The sequence below is a fragment of the Thalassophryne amazonica genome, chromosome 22 (assembly GCF_902500255.1).
Source record: "Thalassophryne amazonica chromosome 22, fThaAma1.1, whole genome shotgun sequence".
Lineage (NCBI taxonomy): Eukaryota > Metazoa > Chordata > Actinopteri > Batrachoidiformes > Batrachoididae > Thalassophryne > Thalassophryne amazonica.
The window spans coordinates 12,129,127-12,154,371 of record NC_047124.1 but is presented as its reverse complement, the minus strand read 5'-3'; the positions used below and the strand labels follow the sequence as shown (position 1 = coordinate 12,154,371).

General features: G+C 41.5%; 1 protein-coding gene across 3 annotated transcripts in view; it reads left to right on the top strand.

Moving 5' to 3' along the window:
• Positions 1 to 7,441, top strand: part of tspan11 (tetraspanin 11) — a 15,558-nt gene extending 8,117 nt beyond the window's left edge. For 2 of the 3 annotated variants that reach the window (XM_034163673.1, XM_034163674.1), the window contains exons 4-9: positions 292 to 366; positions 2,119 to 2,223; positions 2,474 to 2,632; positions 3,257 to 3,343; positions 4,857 to 4,979; positions 6,627 to 7,441. In XM_034163673.1, coding sequence (XP_034019564.1) covers positions 292 to 366; positions 2,119 to 2,223; positions 2,474 to 2,632; positions 3,257 to 3,343; positions 4,857 to 4,934 — 504 coding nt within the window. In that variant the 3' untranslated portion in view covers positions 4,935 to 4,979; positions 6,627 to 7,441. The remainder of the gene's footprint in view (positions 1 to 291; positions 367 to 2,118; positions 2,224 to 2,473; positions 2,633 to 3,256; positions 3,344 to 4,856; positions 4,980 to 6,626) is intronic. The other variant, XM_034163675.1, reaches the window with a different exon arrangement.
• Positions 7,442 to 25,245: the final 17,804 nt, after the last annotated feature.

Genomic DNA, 25,245 nt, shown 5'->3' with positions numbered 1-25,245 from the left:
GATTTAGACTGGTTTGTGAACAATATTTGAGGGAAATGGTGATATTGTGTATGTGGAAAAAGTTTTAGATCTTTGAGTTCATCTCATATAAAATGGGAGCAAAACCAAAAGTGTTTCGTTTATATTTTTGTGTGTGTGTGTATATATATATATATATATATATATCATAAGTGTGAACATATTTCTCAAATCGGCCAACAACTACTGATGATTTTGAAGTGAAAAATGTTAAGATGAAGTGATGTATCTTCATTAATTATATTGTTCTTTTTCTCCCTCCCCCATCCTTAGTATTTTTTCTGCCTGCTGTTGATCTTCTTGATTGAGTTGGTGGCTGGTGTCCTGGCGTATGTCTACTACCAGAAGGTGAGTGACCTTCGCTGTAGAAGAGTCAAAGCAGGTTCCTTGGCACAGAACCACTTGTGTACTTGCATCCTTCAAGGCTAGATTCATGCCAAATTTTTACTTTTTTTTTTTTTTTTTTTTTTTTTGAGAGAATCATTTTTAGTTTTGATTGTCCAGTAAGTATTTTTTGTTGTTGTTGTTTTGTTTTTTTTTCCCCAGACTTTTGCATGTTTAATTTTGAGAAACTTAAAGCAGACCGCACCTTGTGCACCCCCAATGATTTTTTTTTTTTTTTTTTTTTTAATTGGGTGCCCACTTGAATAGGGCTCAGAGCCCGGGTTGGAAACGAAAGATGGACAAAGTACGTGTGCTGCAGTTAAAACCTTATTTTATTTATTTTATAAAAGAACTGAATTCATTTTCAAGATGCCCAGCTACACTTTTTAACCCTTATTATAAAGTAGCGAGATCAAGGAAACTGAGCCATATATTTGAGTACATGAACAGAGTGTTGGGTTATTGCCTGACTGGATGTCCATTTAAATACCTTAATGGGTCTATCCAGATGACCTTTTTTATAATGTCAAAGCTCTCTTTCCTCTCTTTTCCTTACTTTAGTTTATGGGGCGCCTGTAGCTCAGGCAGCAGAGCTGGTTGTCCATTTACTGATCAGGTCAGTGAGTCTGACTCCAGATTGTTCCTTATTGTCAAAACGTCCTTGAACAAGAATCGGTACCCTGTATTACTCCGCTCCACATCGAGGTCAGAACAGAAAGTAGAACAGTCGGCATGTGCTGAGAGCAAGTCAGAGTTGCATTTGGGTCATTTCCTTCAGAATGTGCATCCTGTACAGCTGCTCCTCTTAAAAAAAAAAAAAACAAAAAAAACTGCTTGGCCATTTGCAATAATGGATGATAAATGTGAAGTTATAGAACAGGAACACAAACTGCAGTGATTCTCCATATGTGGGCTGCAACGCTCCCCTGGTCAGACATAAAGGTACTGCAGGTGGGCCTTGAGAGGTTATTCAATATTAAAGGTCATTTTAATGTTTTAAAATGTAATAAACAAAGCCACTGGATTTGATTGTTATATTGGTCCTACTTTTTTTCTGACATTTTCAGAAAATACTTCACGAAACGCATATTGATCAAAACTGGGATTTTAAAGGTTTGGTTGGGCCTCAGAAGATATATATTTTTTTTACACTTGAAAGTGTGCTGCAGTGTTAAGCTGGGGAACAGCTGCTTTAGACTGCACGTCACTTGGCATGTGGGACGGCAACCCACATCTCTGTAATGTCCGCCGCCCACCCCCCAATACAGGCTCCCTGTAGCTTTGGCAAAAAAAAAGTGTCCAAGATGCAGTGTCTTTTCTTCCAATTAGTCTAAATGAGGAAATGCCTAGAGGAAAAAACACTGCACCCAGTGTCTTTTGAGCGGCTGCTTCAACCGCTTTATTTTGAAAATCACTGAACTTTTCAGAGTCCCTAGCATCTTTTTTAGGCAACCAATCAGATGCAACACCCACAGTCAATTGATTAGTCACACACAACCTGATCTGTGATAACAGATTGGACAGATGCAGTGTTCCTGCTCAGGGTGAGTACTTTTATCACAGTAACATCAGAGCATGGCAGGTGTTTTTTAAATTCCCAGCACTTACTGGTGTGCAGGATTCACTCTTGCAACAGTGTTCCACCGCTTTCACGCTCGCTTCCATTCTGTTTGTTTGTTTGTTTGTTTGTGCACATCTGTATCCCTTAATCTGCAGCTGAGCAAGGAGCTGAAGCAGCATCTTAACCAAACTATGACTGAGAACTACGCCCAGCCTGGGAAGGAGGCCATCACATCAGCTGTGGACCGACTTCAACAGGATGTATGTACCGTGTGGTGAGATGATGTGCTGCAGGTTCCATCAGGGGGCACTGTGGAGTGGGCATAAATTTTTAGATGTTACTGAGATTCTATAAGAGAAACTGCTCTTAGCTCTGTGCTCTTTCATTGGAGATTTCTACACAAATTAGTGAAAATGATTTGGGGGGGTGGGGGGGATTTTAGTTGGATTTCATATGTGCACTTGGACATTATTTTTTATTATTATTATTATTTTCTGTGCCACGCCCCAGTTCAAATGCTGTGGCAGCAACAACTCCCACGACTGGATGTTGAGCGTGTACATTTCTTCAAAGCGGGCAGAAGGTCGCGTGGTGCCTGACAGTTGTTGCAAAACCATCACGCCGTACTGTGGCAGGCGAGACCACCCCTCCAACATCTACAAGGTGGAGGTCAGTGGGCCGTCCAGTGCAAGAAAATGTATAAATGATTTAAAAACTGTCAGAATATTAAGTGCATCAATACTGTGCCAAAGCTTCAGGAACCCAATAAATTTATGGAGACGGAGGAGGAATTTAAAATGAAATTTTAAATTCTTGTTTCATTTAATTAAAGAAAATAAGGAATTGTCAAACTACAAACATAATTTTGTGTGACTGTTACGTTGACAGCTGCTGCTGCCCACATGACAATAAATTTTGTACTTTTTTAAATTGCAGGAGACCACTTAAATAAATTCTTTATTTTTTTAAAGTGGAAAGTGGGCATGCATTCACAAATGCCCCCCCCCCCAATCCAGAAGTATTGATTTGATCATAAGCCAAAATATCTAAAGTGTACAGCAGTACATTTGACAGGCTTGTACTTGTTTAAATTAAAATGTGGTGAAAACAGAGAAGGCTTTCTGGCAGTGGAGCCCAAAACCCTTCAGTTCATCACATGATGTTTAAAGGTGTGAATACGAAGTAACAACTTTCCATTAAGTGTTGTGGGATACATGTTTGAAGGATAAACGCTGACTTTACAGCAATGCATTTGCTCCGTTTTACATTTTACTGACTAAATCATGTCTGCAGGGTGGCTGCATCTCCAAGCTGGAACAGTTTCTTGCAGACCACCTGCTGGTCATTGGTGCTGTGGGAATAGGTGTGGCCTGTCTGCAGGTATGTGGAAAAACTCCTGTCCAACAAGTTATTGGTGAGGTACAGTAGTCATTATAATTTAACAATTAAAAAATGAGCCCTCCAGCTGTATAAAAGCCAAACCTAAGTGTTTAAACCTGAATATTTGTGCCTCATTGGGCTTTAAAGTAACATTTTTATAGTCTACTTTATTCTTAACTTTGCAACTATTTATTTTAGTTATTCCAATCATTTGTGTTGTTGCAGTTTTATTTTTAAAGGCATTCAATCACCTCCCACTATGTGTATTATCTTCTGTCAGCTCATTTTGGTTGAAAACAAATGTTTTTCAGCAGAACCTCTCCAGTTTATGGTCGTAGTGTCTCATTATCTGGTTCATTATATCTCCGTAAACAAAATCCACGTTTATCATAACAAGACGACATGAGCGGAGGTACAGTCTTGCATATGCATCAAACATTGCAAACAACAAGGAAGACATGCTAGTGTTTAAGCGCCAATTGCAAACTTAATAAAAAAGCAAAAAGTCAGAGGTAAAGTGTTAAACTAAAGGGATTCGATTCCAACAGGACTAAAACTGGAGAAGCGTTTGGAGGGGAATATTAATGTTGAAAACTGAGCTAAAGCTGTGTAAATATTCAGATTTTGCTGCCAAGCTAATGGCTGCGTAGACCTCTTGTTTTTGATTTCAAATATACAGCAGACAGTATCGTAATTGGCTCTTAGTAGACTAAATTCATTCAACCACTCAGAAAATGACATAGCCAATGAAACTGCTCCTCCAGTGTACCCACAGTCATAAATTGGTTCTACTGTAAGTTTAACTGATCTTGCATGTATATAAAACGATTTCAGAATGAAGAACATAACCAGCACCAAGGCAATGGAGCAGATTACTGCCACCACCAGATGGCGTGCACGCTATGTTTTATCTTGCTGGTGCAGCTTTTTTCCACTTGCACATAGGAGTAAGCAGATATTCCATAAGAGAAATCTTGACAGTTTTCTTTATTTTTCCTCAAGAAAACTGTTTTTCATGTATAATTGATATACCTAAAAATTAACTTTATTCTTTAAAGCCTTATTTCACAGTCGAAGGCAACTAATGGCCATTTGTAGCATCACATTTCTCTGCAACATGGGAAAATGTACAACCACATAATTCTGAATTATTTTGTCATTACGCTGAAATATTTAGTCAAGCATGCAGTAACTGAGAATAAGTTGTAGTTTTGTTTTGAACCTGTGGTATTCTTGATATTTGAGGCTGATGTGAGAATTAACAGCAAATCATTAGACTTTGCTGTAATGTGAAGTCGTCTTTATTCCAAAGCATCTATTTTAGACTTCTGGCCTTTTATTATAAAAAAAAAAAAAAAAAAAAAATCTTGAACTTCTTCTGTCTTATTGTAGGTTCATTATTATGTCTGATGCATAATGTATCAAACCTGATTGTTGGTTTTTGTTGTAAATGTGTGTGCACGCGTGACATTACTCTGTGTTTTGTCCGTGTGGGTGTGTGTCGTCACTGTAGCTGACCGGCGCAGTCTTGACAGCCTGCTTTATTTACTGGCTATATAAAGAGGAGGAGGACTTCTTCGGTACTTTATGATTAGCTGTTGAGCAACTTTGTGGTTTAATCCACGGCAGACACAAGGTTGGATAGCATGTGGGAATTTTTAGAGCTGCATGTGCATGTTTGCCCATTTTATTCATTTATCTATGCGCTGTGCAGCCTGATGAGCATGCAGCTTGCCTGTTATGCATGTTGAGTTGATGGTCTTCATGGCTGATGAGAAATGTCAAAACTTTTATGTGGTCAGTGAAAATTCTTTGAATAAATAAAACTGGTTGTTACATATCTGTTCACTAAATGCTCCCCCTCTAATTTGACTTCAAATGGAATAAAAAAATTCTTATTTACTATATATAATTTGAAATATATAAATGGGTGGATGTCACTCATCATTATAAAGCACTTTGAGCTCCTGCTTCAGATAGAAATGTGCTACAGAAATGCAGTGCATTTACCATTTAATATTTAAGCAAAATGCACTTTAACAAAATGAAACTAGAAGCTATAAGATTGTTGGGTTTTTTGCATTTGAAGAATCCACTAGATGTAGAGATGATAGATATCATTATGAAGCAGAAATGTGAGTATAGTTTCTTGCATGTAGAATTGACTGCAGTGAACATAAAGGATTCCCTTGCTGTCATGATGCAGATTTAGTCGGCACTTGCAACTTTGTCTCACAATCCGCTGATTATCTCTATTAGTTATTAGATCCATAAAACTGAAAAATGTTGCAGTGTTTTCCAGAGCCTTCAAGTCTTCTGTTGTCAAAGCAAATGATCTATCAACAAATGTTGTTTTTTGATAATAGATTTAATCGTTGCCACCCAATTAAAGAGCATTTCCATCAGCTGTGATTAAAATTGATGTAGTTTTTTTGTTTATCTTATTTCCGTGCACCTTGACACAAATTGTCAGTAGTGGTGACTCTGAACAGAGATCGCCACGAGTCCGCCCACTGCTGATTGGCTCGCAGAAGGTTTCTCAAAGAGCTTTTAGTGACTCAGACATTGAATTTGGACACTTGCCTGCTGCTCCATCACGGCTGACGAGCCCAGCAGCTCAAGTCGATACGTCTGCTCCTCTGATCGACCTGTTCTGTGGTGTGCTGCTTGTGCCATCGTAGCCTACGTGCACCGACGCCGTTACCGTAACTGTCTCACCTGTTTATTTATGAATGTAGAATCCTTGATGAATTCAAATCACTAATCCAAACAATTTTCATGCAAACTGACATATTTAACACCATAATTGTGCATCACTTGCAGTAGATGAGTGGCCATGTGGATTATAGGATGATGTGTGAGAGATCCTTAAACAAAATGCTAACCACTATGTAACTGCATATGCTAATCCTGGCTGAGCGGGGTTGGATCTAACTGGTTTATTTGCTAGTTATGATTATAACCTTCTTTTGGGTTAACATCTGCAAAATTATGGCTGAATGTTGATGCATCTGAATGTTTAACCCTTTTTTTTCTACAAAATTCTACCTGAATTACTTTGGAGTCTCGCTGTTCATTTGTGCATGAATCTGGCTCCACCGTCCATGCTTTTTCATGTTTCTGTAGTAATGTCTCCTGCCATCATCATTGTAACCCCCTACATACACTCCAGCAGTGCCTCCTCTCATCACCTTTAAGAGCAGTTCTTGATGCATTGAGTATCTTTCAGGCTTCTCCAGTCAGCCGCAGCTGCACTCGATGACCGCCTGCTTGTTGTTTCCAGATCTGTGGGATGGTGTTCACCTGCTTCTTGCACAGAAGGATCAAGATGGAGCCTTACTGAGCACGCCATCATGGTGTAGGATCCAGCTCCAATCCAATTCCTGAGTCTTGAACAGTCACTTGGCAGCCGAAAACAAGAGTACAGACATGTTGTACTTCAACTAGACCGCAGTACCAAGCGACTGTGCCACTGATCACCCAGGATCCTTCTCGTTCTATAGACCTCATATCATGCATTTTAATTTCTGATACCTGGCTGTGGACCTGAGTTGTTGTGGAACATCATTTGCATGTTGTGAGCAGGATGAAGAACCAGACCTAATTTTTTGTTCACTATGGAGATACTCATTGAAGTGAAAGTGTTTCACAAGTGATGCAAGTAAGGATGGCGCAGTTAATGAAGCTAATTTAACAATAATTAATAATTAATAAATAATTTTGCTCCATTATGCCACCTAGTGGCTGGTAGGGAAGCTATTTAACAAAGTTGATAATCATACAGACTTGCACTAATGTGACAGTACGTGTTATAACAATATGCTGCTTCATTGTGAGATGTAAAAGTCCCTTAATGTACATTAAGACATTTATATGATTATGCTGCAATTATCTAGTTAAAGTGAAAAATGTTTGCATTTGTCTATCAAAGGGTGATCTTGGCAAGTCAGTGTGTAACATACAGCTGGTATATTTGTATACATATTTTTGGTTCAAAGTTTTATATATTTTGTGCGTGGGTGTTGGCAGGAGTCACTCGTGTGTAAGAGATGAAGGATGCTCACGTAGAACGTGATTAAAATATTCGCATGTATCTCAGCTGCTGAGTTCTGTTTTAAAAGAGGGCAGCAAATGGGGGGGGGGGGGGGGGGGAATGGATTGTTCAGTCAGATTTTACTCTAATAGAATTTCAACACTTCACTCAGATGAAGCCACTAGAGGGAGACAAAGGTTTGGCATTGACAGGCTTGGTGGGCACTTCAGTTAATGGGGAAAGATCAGTGTCATTTCAAATACTAGTAGATTTGGTGGCTTCTAGTTAACTTGACTTTTATTCATCAAGATAATCTAACCTAATGGTGGCGTAAAATCTGTAAAGATTCCTCTTGGCACGTCTGATGGTTTGTGTGGATAGTATTGAGTTTTTCATTTGCTGACTCCCTCTAGTGGGTAATTTAGGAGCTTCATTCTGAAGAATCGAGTAGTGGTATTAATGGGCATAATAGCAGTCTGACATTTGACCTCAGTGACCTCGCCGTTCACCAAATGAGTGAACGGCAAAGTGCTAAATTTCATACCAAGTACGATTAGTGGAGTAGATATCAATTTTGCAGCAAATGCTGGCACAAGCACCACATTTGAGATGATTCCCAAGATAGTACTTAATAAATCTGGTTGATTGGCCACTTGAAAATCCAAGATGGCCATCAAAATGACCTACTGAAAAATAACTCTTTGCATTGAAATGCTCCAATCACAATGGAGCATCAGTGAAATCCAAGATGGTGCCTAATTTCACGAAGACCACCAACTTAACCCCCAAATCATTTTTTTTCCCCCTCACAAAAATGTCATTAATTATTTGATATGTGTGATTTTGGTGTCCAATTTTAGGTTTTCAGGCATGTCGGATTAAATTTTTCATGTCCAACAATATGACAGTGGCATAAATTGCCATTTGTCCATGTCAACACTATATTATACATTTTACACCTTTTTAATAGGTCTACATACAGTAGTTTCAAGAGATGAGCACTTTCAAAATGTGCTAGGTGGAAACCATCAATACTAAATGTAATAAATTTCACTTTAATTTTGCACATGAGCAAAAAAACATGAATAGCAAATAAGATATAGCTAAACAACATTCGACTATCATTTTAATAAATCAAACAGGAGTATTTCTATGTTAAAAAAAAAATTCAATAGGTTGTTTTTGGGGCCATCGTGGAAAATAGCCACCATCTTGAATTGACCAGATGTGCTGAGTAATGAGACTCGCCATGCCTGATTTTGTGCTTGTATCACCAAATGCATTTTTTTTTCCATTTTTTTCTCCATGAATTAGAACTCAACAAAAGGACCTGGGAGGAGGAGGCCAACAAACAGGCAAACATGACTTTGGACCCCAATGTTTGACTCCTGTCATAAGTTTGGGTGATGACTGTTTCAGAGTTTGGTCACATTATTATTCTGTGTTTCACAACCAGAGAAGAATAACATGTAAGCAACTATGTGGTCTGTCTCCACGATTCCATGTCAGAAATTCCTGAATGCATTTTCGTATTTCAGTGTGGCTTGTGGCGTCTTCTCGCATATGCTAGCTACAGCTTACCATCATGGCTTTGCAATCCATCATTGGCACGTCTTGCCGTTCAAAAGTCTGGATGTTCTCTCGTAGTTTCAGCTCGTGGAATCCATCACTGGCATTGTCTTTGTCGGCTGTCGGAGGATGGCTCTCATTTCCTGAAGATGTCACACATCGTATAGATGCTGAACATGTTGCACGTAGGAGATGGGCACACAACTCTGATTAACATGCGGTTCAAAGTCTTGCCGGAAGACTTGTGAGCAAGAATTGAGAACAGCTGGCTGCTGTACAACTGCTGTAATATGTAGTTCTCACTTCCTGTTGCTGTTGTATTTATATTTCAGTTGTAGCTAAATTTCAAAGGTTGGCTGAAAAATTTAAACGTAAATGTCGCTGTGTAGCGATGGTGTCTCTGCAACTTATACGCAAGTGTGACTTGTATAATGAAAAATCGTGGAATTGTTATTCATAATAATGATAGTATATGGGACTTGAACAGGAATCAGATCAAAATAAACTCCATAAACACAAGAATAAATGCTAATAATAAGAAGTGCACTACAACCATGCACCAAAATCCCAAATTAAGCTGAAAATACAGAAAAAGGTGTGACTTTATATACAAGGAATTGCTGTTTAGGGCCTCATTAGCATAACAAATTTTTGCATCATTCCAAAATTGAAGCAGCGTTAAACGATTGACCTCTGTTACCATTTTTACCCCATAACTCTAAAACATTCAGTCATAGATGAACCAAACTGTACCTTTTTGGATAGATGATCAGCAAATAATGTGGTGTACGTTTAAATATGGAACATTTTTAACGTTGACCCCTGTGTAAGTCTTCATTGATCCCCAACCTAGTGATGGCTGCCACCCTGGGATGGATCATACATATACTCAACAAAAATATAAACGCAACACTTTTGGTTTTGCTCCCATTTTGTATGAGATGAACTCAAAGAGCTAAAGCTTTTTCCACATACACAATATCACCATTTCCCTCAAATATTGTTCACAAACCAGTCTAAATCTGTGATAGTGAGCACTTCTCCTTTGCTGAGATAATCCATCCCACCTCACAGGTGTGCCATATCAAGATGCTGATTAGACACCATGATTAGTGCACAGGTGTGCCTTAGACTGCCCACAATAAAAGGCCACTCTGAAAGGTGCAGTTTATCACACAGCACAATGCCACAGATGTTGCAAGATTTGAGGGAGCGTGCAATTGGCATGCTGACAGCAGGAATGTCAACCAGAGCTGTTGCTCGTGTATCGAATGTTCATTTCTCTACCATAAGCCGTCTCCAAAGGCCTTGCAGAGAATTTGGCAGTACATCCAACCAGCCTCACAACCGCAGACCACGTGTAACCACACCAGCCCAGGACCTCCACATCCAGCATGTTCACCTCCAAGATCGTCTGAGACCAGCCACTCGGACAGTTGCTGAAACAATCGGTTTGCGTAACCAAAGAATTTCTGCACAAACTGTCAGAAACCGTCTCAGGGAAGCTCATCTGCATGCTCGTCGTCCTCATCGGGGTCTCGACCTGACTCCAGTTCGTCGTCGTAACCGACTTGAGTGGGCAAATGCTCACATTTGCTGGCGTTTGGCACGTTGGAGAGGTGTTCTCTTCAACTCTATGCAAAGATGTGTCACAGTGCATGAGGCAGATGGTGGTCACACCAGATACTGACTGGTATCCCCCCCCAATAAAACAAAACTGCACCTTTCAGAGTGGCCTTTTATTGTGGACAGTCTAAGGCACACCTCTGCACTAATCATGGTGTCTAATCAGCATCTTGATATGGCACACCTGTGAGGTGGGATGGATTATCTCAGCAAAGGAGAAGTGCTCACTATCACAGATTTAGACTGGTTTGTGAACAATATTTGAGGGAAATGGTGATATTGTGTATGTGGAAAAAGTTTTAGATCTTTGAGTTCATCTCATACAAAATGGGAGCAAAACCAAAAGTGTTGCGTTTATATTTTTGTTGAGTGTATTTGTGTAGGCCTTGGCTTAGTGATCCTGGGATGGTGTCCAGCGTGGAAGGTTCCTGGTTCAAGGCCACCCCTGCCCGTTCTCCTTGGAATGTGGCGTTACATCAGTAAGGGCATCTTGTGTAAAACATGTGCCAAATTAACATGCAGCTCCACCTCGGATCTGCTGTGGCAACCCTGAGTGGAGGAAAAAAGGGACTTGCATATGGGACATTGAGTCTGTATTGAAGTGATGTTTTGTTCCCTTAAGTGGTATCGAAAACCTGCTTGGCCCATGGACTATTATACAAGATGACGTTTCTTGTTTAGTTCCTTCGGCGTGGCTGTCCCATCTGGTTCAGCAGCTAGGCTGCTCAATAGATGTGTGTTGACATTCACTGTTATTGCGAGGGCAAGAGATTTGTCATTTTATCTCAAAATTATGATTGCAGCAGACCCCACGACGGGTTTTTGGCTATTGTATTCAGACCTTCCTGAAACCATCTGAAGACACAATAATAGACTGGAAAAAATTAATGGAAAGATCTATGATGTTGAGTCTGGCATTGCAGATGTTACTATATCAGTGGGTATATTTAGTTGTTATGTCAGTTTAACATTTGTCTTCCATTAAGGAGGTCTTGCACTTCATTCGTCATTTCTTAAAATGCAGATTATAATCTAAAAGTCAACACTGTGCATTGGTGTTTTGGGTAGAAACCTACAAAACTGATAGTCTGGTTTAATTACCAGCCTCCTAGGAGGTCCAGCATAGAAGTTTGATTTATGAGTTTTTATTAATTTTCAGTGTGACGTGTGGCGGATCAAATGGGGCCTGTTCTGCGGGGTTAAGTTTGGCTCATCCATATACGGTTTCCAAACCAAGTTGGCGTTCATACCCTGACTCACCCCTCAACACGTTTGCCTCTGGCCTGCAACACATTAGCTTTGGCCATAAATGTGTTTGACAGATTTCTACAGGGATCAAAGGGATGTGGAAGGAGATGTGTAAGATGTGTGTTTAGATAATTTCAGTTCTGTACCACAAAGCGGAATAGCCACAAGAACAGCTTTTCAATCTAAACAAGATGGGGTACTCACCCGTGCCTTACGTGTTTCACACGGAGTCATGCTAATTTGTCCGATTCAGTGATATGGTTCCGTGCAGCCTTGATGTGTGACCAGTTCTGCCAAAAAAATTGAACCAGTTTATGCTTTACTACTAATTTATTACTCATGCACAACCATTTCATCATGTTTAGTCCGTCAGACTTGTGTTGTATCCAGCGGGAATCGTAGACCCTCATCCGCTTGATGCTACGTAATCAGGAGATGAGCACCAACACCAACGGGCCTTAGCATGTCTTCATCTAGTTATGCTAACCAACCCCATAAAATGTGGTTGTTTATATGGGAAATAAGTAACTGTACCATTGTTTCAGTTTGCTTTTCCACATCACATTGGCAATACATATATATTTATAAGATGGGAAAACCTTTCCAATGGGTTCCTACTTCGTATGGTTCCTGTCATTTTGATGTTTGACCCACAGAAATGTTGACCTTACCCTTTAGGATGCAGGTCTGTGTCAATCACTTCTTCATATTGACACATGTGCCCTGAGCTCACAAAAACTCATTTCAACCTTTGACTTTCATCATTAAACGTGAACTGGCCTGAAGGGTGTCTACGAGTGTCTACGTGGAGATGATCTGTGATGTAGAACAGACGGCAAACCAAAGGAATCCAGTGGTTTGAGTTTCCCTTCTGGGGAAAGGGTTCCGTACAAATACCAAACATGAAACAGCATTAAAACCTACATATGACACGTAACATACATGCGGTAATTTGAAACAGAAGTGGAGTACCTCCCTCAGACCCCCTTCCCAATACTTCGTACTGATGGTTAAGCTCTTTTGTGAAATGTCTGCTTTCAGGGTGTCTGTTGGAGGGGGATGCTGGGTGTCTTTGTCACAAGGAGAGCAAGATTAGATTGAAAAAATAATCTTCAGAAACTGTTTCAAGATGGCATTTCAAAAGCCCGCTGTCTGATAATGATGAGGAGCATCATGTTGACGAGGATGTTGATTGATACCAAACAGATGTCGGGGTAGTCGGAAGGTTAAACGACCACATTGTGATGTACGGTGCTTTCAGAACTGGTATGACTGTGAAACCTGGTGATCTGTTTAACATGGAAAGAAAAGATTGATGCCAGCATTGAAGTCTGCTGACAGACATCTACTATGATACTGTAAAAAGACAGTGCAGTGCCTTATTGTGTACTTGATCAGCCTCGACCGCCTGGTAAATGCTGACAGTTTGGATCAGCGTGTTTATATATTGTAGGTCCATCTATCAGTGTGTTTGTATGCATACGGAATAGATTGTTGTGATTTGCGGCTTGCGATCAGATTTGCTTACGTTTCAGCCAAACTTGACCGGATTGTTTCCCAGCGCGAGTTGAACAGAAGTGTTTAACTCTGATGAATGTGTTTCAAAGTGATGGATGTTGTGTTGCTTATATGTGGTAAAAACAGAACAACACAGATATAGAATTTCCTGCTCCAACTATGTGAGCGGAGCTGGACGTTAGCATGGCTTCTCTGGAACTGACTGACTGCTTTGTTACACTATAATTTATAGGGGCAGGGTGATGTTTAAAGTAACGGCTTGAGTCTGTAAACTTACATTTACAAGCTGGCTGAAATCTGTCCTGCACCCGCTGTTCTATATAGCATGGTAGAAGGTTACATAAATTGTGGATAAAACTGAAAATGTACCAAAAACCAACATATACGAGGAGCTTTGGGCCAGATTGTTTAAAATTTTTTGGAAAGAGAGAATATGCCAAGGGTAGCATGGTGGCTTAGTGGTTAGCACTGTTGCCTCACAGCGAGAAGGTCATGGGATCGATTCCCACCTGTGGCTTTTCTGTTTGGAGTTTGCGTGTTCTCCCCGTGTTTGGTGGATTGGAAAATTTCAGTTGTCTGTAGGTGTGTGTGCAAGTGTGAGTGTGCTTGTCTATATGTCGCCCTGCGACAGACTGGCATCCCACCCAGGGTGTACCCTGCCTCTTGCCCTACGCCTGCTGGGATAGGCTCCAGCCCCTCGTGCCCCATCTTGGATAAGCGTTTGAAGATGTGTGTGTATGACAATATGCCTGAGTGGAGAAGGGAACTTGGACAAGTTTTAAGAATAAGGGTAGTGTGCAAAGTAAGTTATGGGAGTAGTAAGAACTAAGCATAGAAGAAAAACGGAGTTTGAGATAGTTGATGGAGAAGTACAGAGAAGGGCAGAAGTCGTTGTACTGTTTTTTGGATTTGGAGAATGCTAACAGTAGGGTGGTATAAAATAGGCAAGTTAAAAGTCGTAGAGGCGAGGTGCAGAATATGTGATAAGGTAGGCATGAGTAAAGAGTTCAAGGTGGCGGTAGGACTGCATTAAAGATCGCCGCTGAGCCCTTTCTTGCTTGAAATGGTAATTGACAGGTTGACAGACAAGATCAGAAAGGAGTCTCATGGATTGTGATGTTAAAGGGTGGCATTGTGATCTGTAGGTAGCAGGTTGAGGTGACCCTGGAGAGGTGGAGGTACACTCTGGAGAGAAGGGGAATGAAAGACGAGACCAACAAGATAGAGTACGTGTGTGAATGACAAGGAGGAAGAAGGATGATGCAGTGGCAAGGCAACTTAAAAATAATGGAGAGAGGTTAGAGAGGTAAAGAGGCATGCAGGTTGGGTGGAGTGGGTGCTGCAGTAACTTGTGCTAGAAGAGTATCTCCAAGAAGGACAAGGATTGCTTACAGGACAGTAACACAACATCCAGCATAATTGGATGTTGTATAGCTTGGAAGTACTGAAAACAGAGCTGAACATGTTGTGATTTACCTCCTGAGTGACAAGGATGGACAGGATTGGGAATGTGTTTACCAGAGGGAGACCACATGTTGGAAACAGTGAGAGAGATGAGATTAAGGTGGTTTGGACATGCAAGATGAGGGAGATGGGATACATGGAGAGAAAGATGCTGAGGATGTAGATACCAGACAGGAGAAGAGGAAGGCCAAAGATGAGGTTTAGGATGTGGTGAGGGAGGATATGCAGGTGGTTGGTGTAACAGAGGACACGGTGAGATAGAGAGGATCTGCTTGGGAGACCCTTAATGGAAGTGGTGGTAAGGAGAAGAATGTACTAACTAATGCTTATTTTGGTAACCAGGTGTTTTACTCTGGTGAACGTTTTCCAGGAGTGAACAGGTTTCCAGATGTGGAGCGTGCCGCTATTTATACCCGACATCGTTACATTGACGCGTAGCTGTTTACACTAACAATTAACATGAACTGGCGTTGGTGTCACCAAGGTTAATTTGACCACATATGCGAACACTTACCACTAATGTGCAGCCACACAGGCTGTTGCAAATCACAGTGCCACTTTAATATGGACAACTTTAACTCTAAAAGGAAGATGAAGAATTTTCTTCTAATATGACCCCTTCAAGAAATGACACAAAAACCTCAAGATTAGTAACTGGGCCTAACGTGAGACTAGTCTTTAAGGAAGGGCAAGGAAACACATTATCATGGGATGAGGTGGTGGGTTCATGCTCCAAACATGAGTAACCCCATTGTGTAATTGAAATACCTGGTACACCTTTGCAGTCACAGAAAAAAAATTCTTTATACAGAAATGAAAATCAATCGTTTTTGTTCGTTTTTGTTGAAAACCCAACAGCTGTGAGCCAGAAAGGATGACTCTTGCATGGAAAGCCTTTTTTTTTCCATCCCTCTGTGAAACGATGTTTGTCTATCCACAGAGATGAATAGAAGAGAAACCAGCCGATACATTTGGGGGGAAGGTGTATTTATCGTACAGAGAAAATGGCATGAGAGGAAGTTTGGGTTTCCCCTCCGAGATTGACGCCATGGATGGGCGCAACCTTAACAAGGTCACGAGAGCTCTGTGAGAGGATTCAAATCGCCTGATGTGCTGTCCAGTGTGCCGCCCCAGTGAAGGATATACTTCAAAAGGAGGTACTGTGTAGTATTACTGCACATCCTCAGGAGGGACTGTAGTTGCAGAGAAGAAATTTGTATAGAATTCAGTAGTTTATATAAAAAAATGCCAGTATTGTCATTGACATCCATCTATTTTCTATACCTGTTTAATCCAATTAAGTTTCACGGAGTCATAGGGCAGGAGGATGCCTGTCTGTCGCAGGGCATTGCCATGGGCAGCTATGTTTAAAAAAGAAAATACAAACAAAACAGTCTACAAATTGTATAGCTAAAAGCTAGCTAAGTGAGGGGGGCGGGGGGGGGGGGGGATGCAGGCACGAGAATGCTCTGTAGCCTTATTGAAATTGTATGACTACTGATACAGGGGGTGCATGTAGCATTTTTCCAATGTAGGATTGAATTAGTCAAAAGAGTTATATTTCAGTCAGTTGGCATGCTAACAATGGTCTACCTCAAACACCTGACACCAGTTTGTCAAAATCAAACACTCTGTCCGTGTCATGACACCTGGGTAATGGATCAAGTAGGGTATTGCCTATTGAATTGAAATATGGTGGGACCTTGTGTGCCCCATGGGTGCCACAGTAGCCATGAAGGGCCAACAGGAACCCTGAATGCGATATGGCTGATGGGGCTCTAGTGAAACAAGAAGTCCTCAATGGTGGATCAGGCAGAAAATATAATGTAATGGCTTGTAACCCAACGGCTGTAAACGCAGATGAAGGCTGCAGTCTTCTGAGGTTTCCCAGCCATCGGACCAGGCTAAGAGTCTTTGCTTGTTGGCATGCAACAACATTCCCATGTTAAACAAACCCATGCACAGGCATCTCAAGATCGACAACTTGGTGTTGATGTCCCATCCGGTAAGCTATCGGCAGACAGTCTTTCTTGCCAATGACAGATTGACACAATGATCACTATGTCATCTGAAATGCCTAAGCATACATGATTTTGCTAAATCTCATTAGGGCAACCAATAAAAATATACATAGGCATCCCCATATCAATTGTCATAATTGTACCAGTCAACCAAAACCAACTTGTTTAGATTCCTTAGATGACCCCAAAACACAATCAGGATGTTCCCAAAAATAAAAACTGGCCTCAAGCCAGTTATCCAAGATGGCGTCCAAGATGGCTGCCAAAATAGGGTTTTTCACTAAAACATCTTTAAACAACATATAAACAACTTAAATATCACAGAGATTCAGTGATAAGGGTCTATTGGTGGCCATTTTGGACACCATTTTGAATCTTAAATCCATGAATGAATTTAGTTTAGGCACAAATGAGTTTGCTGTGATCTGCAATGGTCTTCCCATTGAATCTCTGTGATATTTAAGTTGTTTATATGTTGTTTAAAGGTGTTTTAGTGAAAAACCCTATTTTGGTGGCCATCTTGGATAACTGCTTGAGGCCAGTTTTTATTTTTGGGGACATCCTGATTGTGTTTTGTGGTCATCTAAGGAATGTAAAAAAGTTGGTTTGGTTTAGTCCTGGGGGTGGGGGGTGCAAAGGTAGTGGTCGTAGCTCCCCTAGTAATATAGCACAATAATGGAAAGTGCTATGGCCTGCTGCCTTCTTTTTCATGGACTGAGCTGAATGTTTCTTAAGTTAGAAATAAGACTGGAATTAACTAAAATCATGACAGTCATGCCACTTTTGTAAAATTCTTGACTTAGCTTTACATTCTTGATGTGATGCATCAACTTAAATTACGGTCTCTCCAAAGTACATCTGTCATTGCTTATTTGAACTAATTACTACCTTAAACATCCTGCATTTTTTGCTTTGAGTCTGAGAATTCCTCGTGCTTTGGCTTCTATGATGTTTCCAAAAATCTGTTCATGTAACTGACAGTTTTGTGGGAGCAGTGAAGTAATTTGTCTTTATCTGAGCTATGATGTGAGCTTGATTGTGACATTTATTTCAGGTTGGAAGGTGTGAATCTTGTCGAGTCAGCGTTTTTGTTTATGCACGCGGCTCTTGAAGTGCCAGTTTTAATTTTGTGTTTGCAGACAGAGGGATGCCTGTGAGGTGGGAAGGTGAGCAGCTGTGGGGGTATTTACAGTTTGTCTACATCTGGATGTCTTTACAACACTTCCCAGGCTGAAACGTGTCTCAATAATTGAGGATTTATACATTGAACATGATATTTTTTTGTCTGCTTCACATCTGTGGAACACATCTCCAAATGAAATGACTGCACGCTGATTGATTTATAAACAGAACTGTTTTCATGCAACGTATTAAAAACTCCCAATTATGTTGTCATACGATTTCAGTTTACTTACCCGGAAGCTTGCCTAAAAAAAGGAAAAAAATTGTGCAGAATAAGCAAAAATTGTATTTCCACCCTCTTTGGTGGGAGTAAAAAGTGAGCTCTTAACAACATGAAGTCTGGGCTTAAATAGCATGACCGTCTTTTGATCACAATTTGTCTTCCATCTGGTTTGTTGTTCTTGGCAGATTTCATTCCTTGAGGGCCATTGGTCTTTAAACACGATCACGTCCTGATTGAGTGCTTTTTTTGGGTCATTTAATAATGAATATCTGCCAATCCGGAGTTCCAGTCCAATACTTGTATTTTCCAATATATTTCACTTGAACAGGACACACTGCAACATTAACACAAGAACATTAAAGTCTGTACAGTGTGTGTATATACTTAACAATGAAGCACCTTTAGTTGTATCATTGTAGTAGTAGTAAAACTAAAACACAGAGTAATATAGTTTATATTCAAACTTCTTGTCCTTTTTAATCCGGTGCTTGTTAACAGAAGGAAAGACCGCATGATGAGGGGAAAAAACAAACCTTGTGGTCATTTGGAAAGCACCACCTGACTGGCTGCTAAGACGTGTATCACATGTGCCAGCCACCAGAAATAGACTTGGTGAATATTTGAAGCGAAACAGACAATAAATATGCTTTTAACATGCGTACTGGGGCAGTGCTGGTGAGCTGTAGCAAAGCACTGATAGCTGTTAGCTCCATGGGCATGGTGCTTATACGAGGTCTCTTAGATAATAAACCGACCCTTTTATTATTTTTTTTAACTATATGGCTTTGAATGACGTGCGATTACACCAATCATGCTTGAACCCTCGTGCGCATGCGTGAGTTTTTTCACGCGTCGGTGACGTCATTTCCCTGTGGGCAGGCCTTGAGTGAGATGTGGTCCCGCCCTCTCGGCTGAATTCCTTTGTTTCACACGCTGCTCGAGATGGCGTGCGTTGCTTTATCAAAATTTTTTCTGGACCTGTGAGGAATATCCGAGTGGACACTATTCGAGAAATTAAGCTGGTTTTCGGTGAAAAGTTTAACGGCTGATGAGAGATTATGGGGTGTTTCTGTCAGTGTAAGGACTTCCCACAGAGCAGCACTTCCAGGCGCCGTCGTCGGCCTGTTTCGACCTGAAAACATCCTAATTTAAGGCTTAATTCACCCAGGATGTCGTGAGAGAACAGAGATGATTCAGAAGAGGCCGGCATGAGGACTTTATGCGGACATTCCACTGTTTAAGGACATTTTTTAATGAAAGACGTGCGCGCAAATTCGTGAATTCGCGAATCTGTGTGTGCCGCAACAGGAAAAACACCTCCGTGTTGAAAACCATTTGTTATGTGGGCCGCTGAAGAGGATGTACTGCTGGCCCACCACCACCAGAGGGCGCCCTGCTTGGAGTGCGGGCTCCAAGCACGAGAGGGCGCCAGACCCAGAAGAAGTGACAGCTGTCATTCTCTGCACCAGCTGTCACTCGTTCATCATCATCATCACCACCATAAAAGCCGGACTGCAACTCCACCTCCTCGCCGAGAAATCGCAACTACTGAAGAGGTAATTTCTCTGCTGACAGACACTTTGTGTGTATAACCTGAACTTCTGTTGCAGCCATTTTCCTGGAGTGTTTCCTTGTCTGAGGGATTGGCGTTTGGTGTGACAGCGACGGCTTCGCCTCACATCCCAATCCAGATAAGTGGTTAAACCAGGAGTGTGTGATTGGAGGTGGAGGTGCTCCCTCCTAACTGTGTATGGACTGTGGATTACTGAGTGTGCGGACTCACACTCATTCATCTTTTCTCTGCTTTCTGCCAGCAGTACCAGGGTCGACAGCCGAAGAAAGAGGCCACCTGGGGACTCGGGACTTGGCGGCTCCGGTGTTCTTCAGACCGTTGGTGGTGGAAGCCGTGTGGGACGTGGCTTCTCTCTCGTCGGGGGTCTTCTATCTTCGAGCCTGCCCACACGTCACCTGGTGTCAATTGACTGTGCAGATTTCTGTGAATTTAGTTTTGTATTATCACAACATTAAATTGTTACTTTTTGGCTTATTCGTTGTCCGTTCATTTGCGCCCCCTGTTGTGGGTCCGTGCTATGACACCTTCCCAACACCATTTGTAAAATTCAGGCGGCTTTTGATGGCTTTCAACAAGTGAGTAACTGAGAAATTGTTTAACAGCTTGGGCATGTTCCAACTTGCCCGTTAAGGTTTACAATGGAGGTGTTTTTCCTGTCGCGACCCCCCGCGGTCGGGTCTGGCCCGACATGCGACTCTGCCCGCACGTTCTTTCATTACAAAATGTCCGTTAACAATGGAATGTCCGAATAAACTCCTCATGCCGACTTCTTCTGAAAGTTCTCTGTTCTCTGATGACTTACTGGGTCAACAGAGCCTGAAATGTGGAAGTTTTCAACTTGAAACGGCGAGATGCTGCCGCCTCGAAGCGCAGATCGCCGTCAGGCGCCGTGGGCTGTCCTTAAAGCGACACTACCAGACCAAAATCTCTCATCACCCGTTAAAATTTTTACCGAAAACCAGCTGAATTTATCGAATGGTGTCCACTCAGTTGTGCCTTACAGTTTTGAAAAAATTTTGATCAAACAAAGCAGCAGTCTCTGAGCCATTCCTAAACAATGAAAAAACGACGAGAGGGTGGGCGACTCCTCACTCAAAGACTGCCCACAGGCGAATGACGTAACCGACAGGTGTGAAAAAACTGTCGCATGCCCACGAGGATTCAAGCATGTCTGATGTAATCACACGTGATTCAAATCCATATGGTTTTTGAAAAAAATAATAAGGTCGGATACTTTTCTAATAGACCTCGTAAAGCAGAGAAATGCAGAAAGCAATCTGTGTGAGAATAAATTGCATCACACCTGTAGCTACTACTCATCAGGGTGCCGCTCACGCACCTGTAGCCGCTACTCCTTGGGGTGCCGCTCCTGCACCTGTAGCTGCTACTTCTTGGGGTGCCGCTTCTGCACCTGTAGCTGCTACTCCTTGGGTTGCCGCTCCCACACCTGTAGCCGCTACTCCTTGGGGTGCCGCTACTCCACCTGTAGCTGCTTCTCCTTGTTGTGCCACTCCCACACCTGTCCAGCACCTGGATCCACTACTCTTTGGAGTGCCGCTCCTGCACATATAGCTGCTACTCCTTGGGGTGCCGCTCCCACACCTGTAGCTGCTACTCCTTGGGGTGGTGCTGCTACGTTTTGTGGTGCCCCTGTTGTACCTGTAGCCACTACTTCTTGGGGTGCTGCTTCTGCACCTGTAGCTGCTACTTCTCGGGGTGCTGCTCCTGCACCTGTAGTTGCTACTCCTTGGGGTGGCACTCCCGCGCCTGCAGCCGCTATTGCTTGTGCAAAAAACGGCATTCTTAGCTCATACATTTTCATCATTATTTACCAACTTGTTTTGATTAGGGGGCAGGGGTCAACGCATATGACCATTAGCGCTGACCCGACCACAACACTTGCTGGTGTCACCATTTGAGATTGAAATAACAAGACAAAGTGAAATGATGCTGGTCTAATTCACCCTCCATGCGATTCTCCTTTTGTCCACCAGATGGGCACAGTGTCCTTATTCCTATTTGATGTTGGAATAAAACCTCATTAATGACAATAGACAAATGTTGTTACTGTTCTGTGCTCAGACGCTGTGTCCGTAGAAGGCTGTGCAGAAATAACAAAAACAGTCGTGCGCTTATTAAAGCGAGGAACAAACACAGAAGCAGATGCAGGAGGCCAGTTGATATGGCTGCCTAAGCGGTCACCATGGAGACCAGGATTTCAGCGTGTCTGTGCTTGTGTGTATGTGCGCACACTCGTGTGATGTTTCAAAAAAATAAAATAAAATGCTGGCCAGCGCCTCGTACAGAAGTGCCTCTCGGCGTCGGGATGAACATGCCTCCATTTGGCGAGCTGAAGCGACCGTCCTCCGTCTCCAGCCAACTGGTATTGTGTGACGACAGACACTGGCGAGGAGGTGTTGGCGATCACAACACTTTTGTCTTCAGATCCATTTTCTGTGCCCGTGTGACAAGGAGGCACAGAAAATGGATCTGAATAATTTTAATAGAGTTAAAAATTGAATTAATCCGTTGGTGCATTTCATGTGACTACAACATTCCCGGTTTGATTCCAGCGTGAGCGTTTGCTGCTTCTTTATTATGCCATTAGGCCTCCAAAATAAATAGCGCTCAGGAATATGAGTGCAAAAAGAGCTTTAATGCCAGAGGCACACAGTGCTGCACCTCTCAGATGCTTATGGATGTGCTTCTGCCGAGAGCCTCTGGAGATGGGGTCACGGCCTGCTGTACGTTTCTGCCAGTGCTCATTATGCAATCTTTGGATTTGATAATTCCTCCAGCGCACTGTTTAATTAGTAACACATGGCCCTGGGAACACAGAGGAGTGTGGCGCGTCTAATGTCTGTGTAGCCTGCGCCATGAGTAATTGTTTCCCCCTCGCCAGTGCTGAGCCATTTTTTAACCTGCTGACAGCCAACAAGCAGGAGGAGGAGGAGGGTTATGAAGTTAGATGAATCTATAGCTGCAGAATGAGGTTAGGAAAAGAGATGTAGTCCACTTTTTTTTCCCCCTACTTTTGTTTTGTCTAGTTCTTTCCTCTCAGCCAGTAGTTGCTGGGAGCAGAGGAAGTCCCAGGTGAGGTGGAGACCGGTGGAGGCTGACATCATGACAGGACACTTCATCAAAACCCGCCAAGGCTGTTTGGATACCTGCCCAAGTGGAGGAACGACTATTAAAGCTTCTCTTACTTTCCAATTCACATATCAAGGCTGCATACATATCAAAAATGTAAAATGCAAAGAACGTATGAACAGATCCTCCTCCAGTTTAACGCAATAACTCAAAAACACTAAATGCCATCTACCTGTGAGTTTCTACATTGAAAGGGCATATCATGATGATAGAGTGGTTAAAATTTGGTTTACTTTGATGCACCAGATCAACAGTAAAAACAAGTTTATTTTGCTTATTTAATATGTAATGTATCAGACTAGACAAGTCTGGTCTTCTTGCAGGGAATAATCTTATCACATGCTTGATGGAAATTTGGAGCAGCTGTGGCTAAAGTGACATGTAGTTCGAAATGAGGTTGTCAGGGTTTTTGTTTCTTTCTTTTTCTTTTTTCTTTCTTTCTTTCTTTCTTTCTTTTCCAAAGTCTGCTCCTGCTTTAGTAAGTAAATTAAGCAAATCGATGACCAGCTTACAAACATAAAAAAGTTACTTTGTAGGTGTGCTACAGGAATGACGACACAAACTTGCTGATAATCATTCAAGAACAAAAATATGTAAAAATAAAGTGAAATATAAACCGGATTTTCTTAGAAATATCAGGAGACCACCTTAAAGAAATGGTTTGCTCTTAAAGTAGAAAAGTGGATGCTCAATTTATTTATGAAATATTGCATATTTCTGAGCTTTTCCATAATTTTTCACATTTTTAGATACATTTGTTGTGTATTTTTAAAAATGAAAAAGGAGTCACACAACATTCAACAGCTTTTTCTTGGTTTGTAAAAAAATTTTGGTCCATTAAACGTGCCTAAAATTTTTCGCAGTTGTGCACATCATTCAAAAATATTCCATATTAAGAAAGAAATGACAGGAAGAGGGGAAAGTTTAAATAATTTCACTGTTAATTCTGGGCCTCTATCGCCGATTATTATTTATATGCAGATGTAATGAGCTAGATTTTTAAAGAGATTTTATTTCCACGGGATTTCATATTTTTAATGAGCCAGATGTTGTACATGGTGCAGTTGATCAGGGTTTTACTCAGGACTATTCAAGGTTTTATCTCTTACTTCATGCAAATCAGCATGTGTTAGCAAGTGTTATTGCTCCTTTCTAACTCATGCAGATATCAGCGCAAAGGCTTTCTGCGGTTTTATACGGTGCATGTACAGATGCACATAGGTGGATTCACAACGTGCTTGCACTCTACTTGTATACACAGGGATGCACATTAGCAAGTCAAACGGCAACATAACTGAACTGGAAAACAAAACCAAATAATTCAAAACAGAGAAAATTTACTGCGTCATTGCTTCACCTCAGGGAGCTTTGGTGGCTGCTCTTGTAAATGATATGTTTGTGTTTTGATGATCCTCACCAGAAAACCTCTCACTTCAGTCATACATTTAAATAGCAATGCACCAGGTTCCTTGTTCTTAAGGAAATTGGATAATCTGACTGGGTTCATTAGGGTTATAGCTAAAGCAAACCCATGATTAAGAGACTAAACACAACCCCACTATGCCTTATTTTGCACTTAGATTACACATTTCTTCTTTTATCTGGTTACTTCATATTTCACTTCAAGTTGCTGCTGCTAAAATAATTGTGTATTGGTGCCCAGTTAATAAAATTTGCAATATCACTATTATTTCTTATTATATAACCAGCTATAAGCCAGTTTTAACATTGTTTTTTTAGATTCATTTCTTTGGTGCAGCACCTCTACAATGCTTACAGTTGGAAATAGAATTTAATGTCAGTTCTATTTGTTAAATGTGATTTTCTTTGAGTTAATGTTGTCATAGTTGAATTTGTTGTCTGACGTTATTATATAGACAAAAATACAAAAGGCATTAGATCAGGCTCAATATTAGCAGATATTAAACGAGGTTGACAGGCGCTGGAGCAGAAATAAACATCACTGGGACGTTCCTAATAATAGCGCATAAGCAAAGTTCCTCTTTGTTGGGATGTGATTAGCTCGATGACATTATTAAATGAATGGCACCACGAGCCTTGACTTGAACAGAACTCTGTGAAAGCCGGTGACGACACGTGGTTCTATTCTTGGCGAGCTGATTTCCACTCGTCATTCGTCTTATCGTTGAACGTCTCCGTGTTCCATGACTATCTCTGCCTTTGTCAGATGTCAGTCAGTCCTGGGCGGCAGCAATCTGGGTGGTGAGCAAGCGGAACGCAAATACCCGCAGCTGTTCGCAGCCATTTTCGAAGGAAACGTGGAGGGTGAGCGGG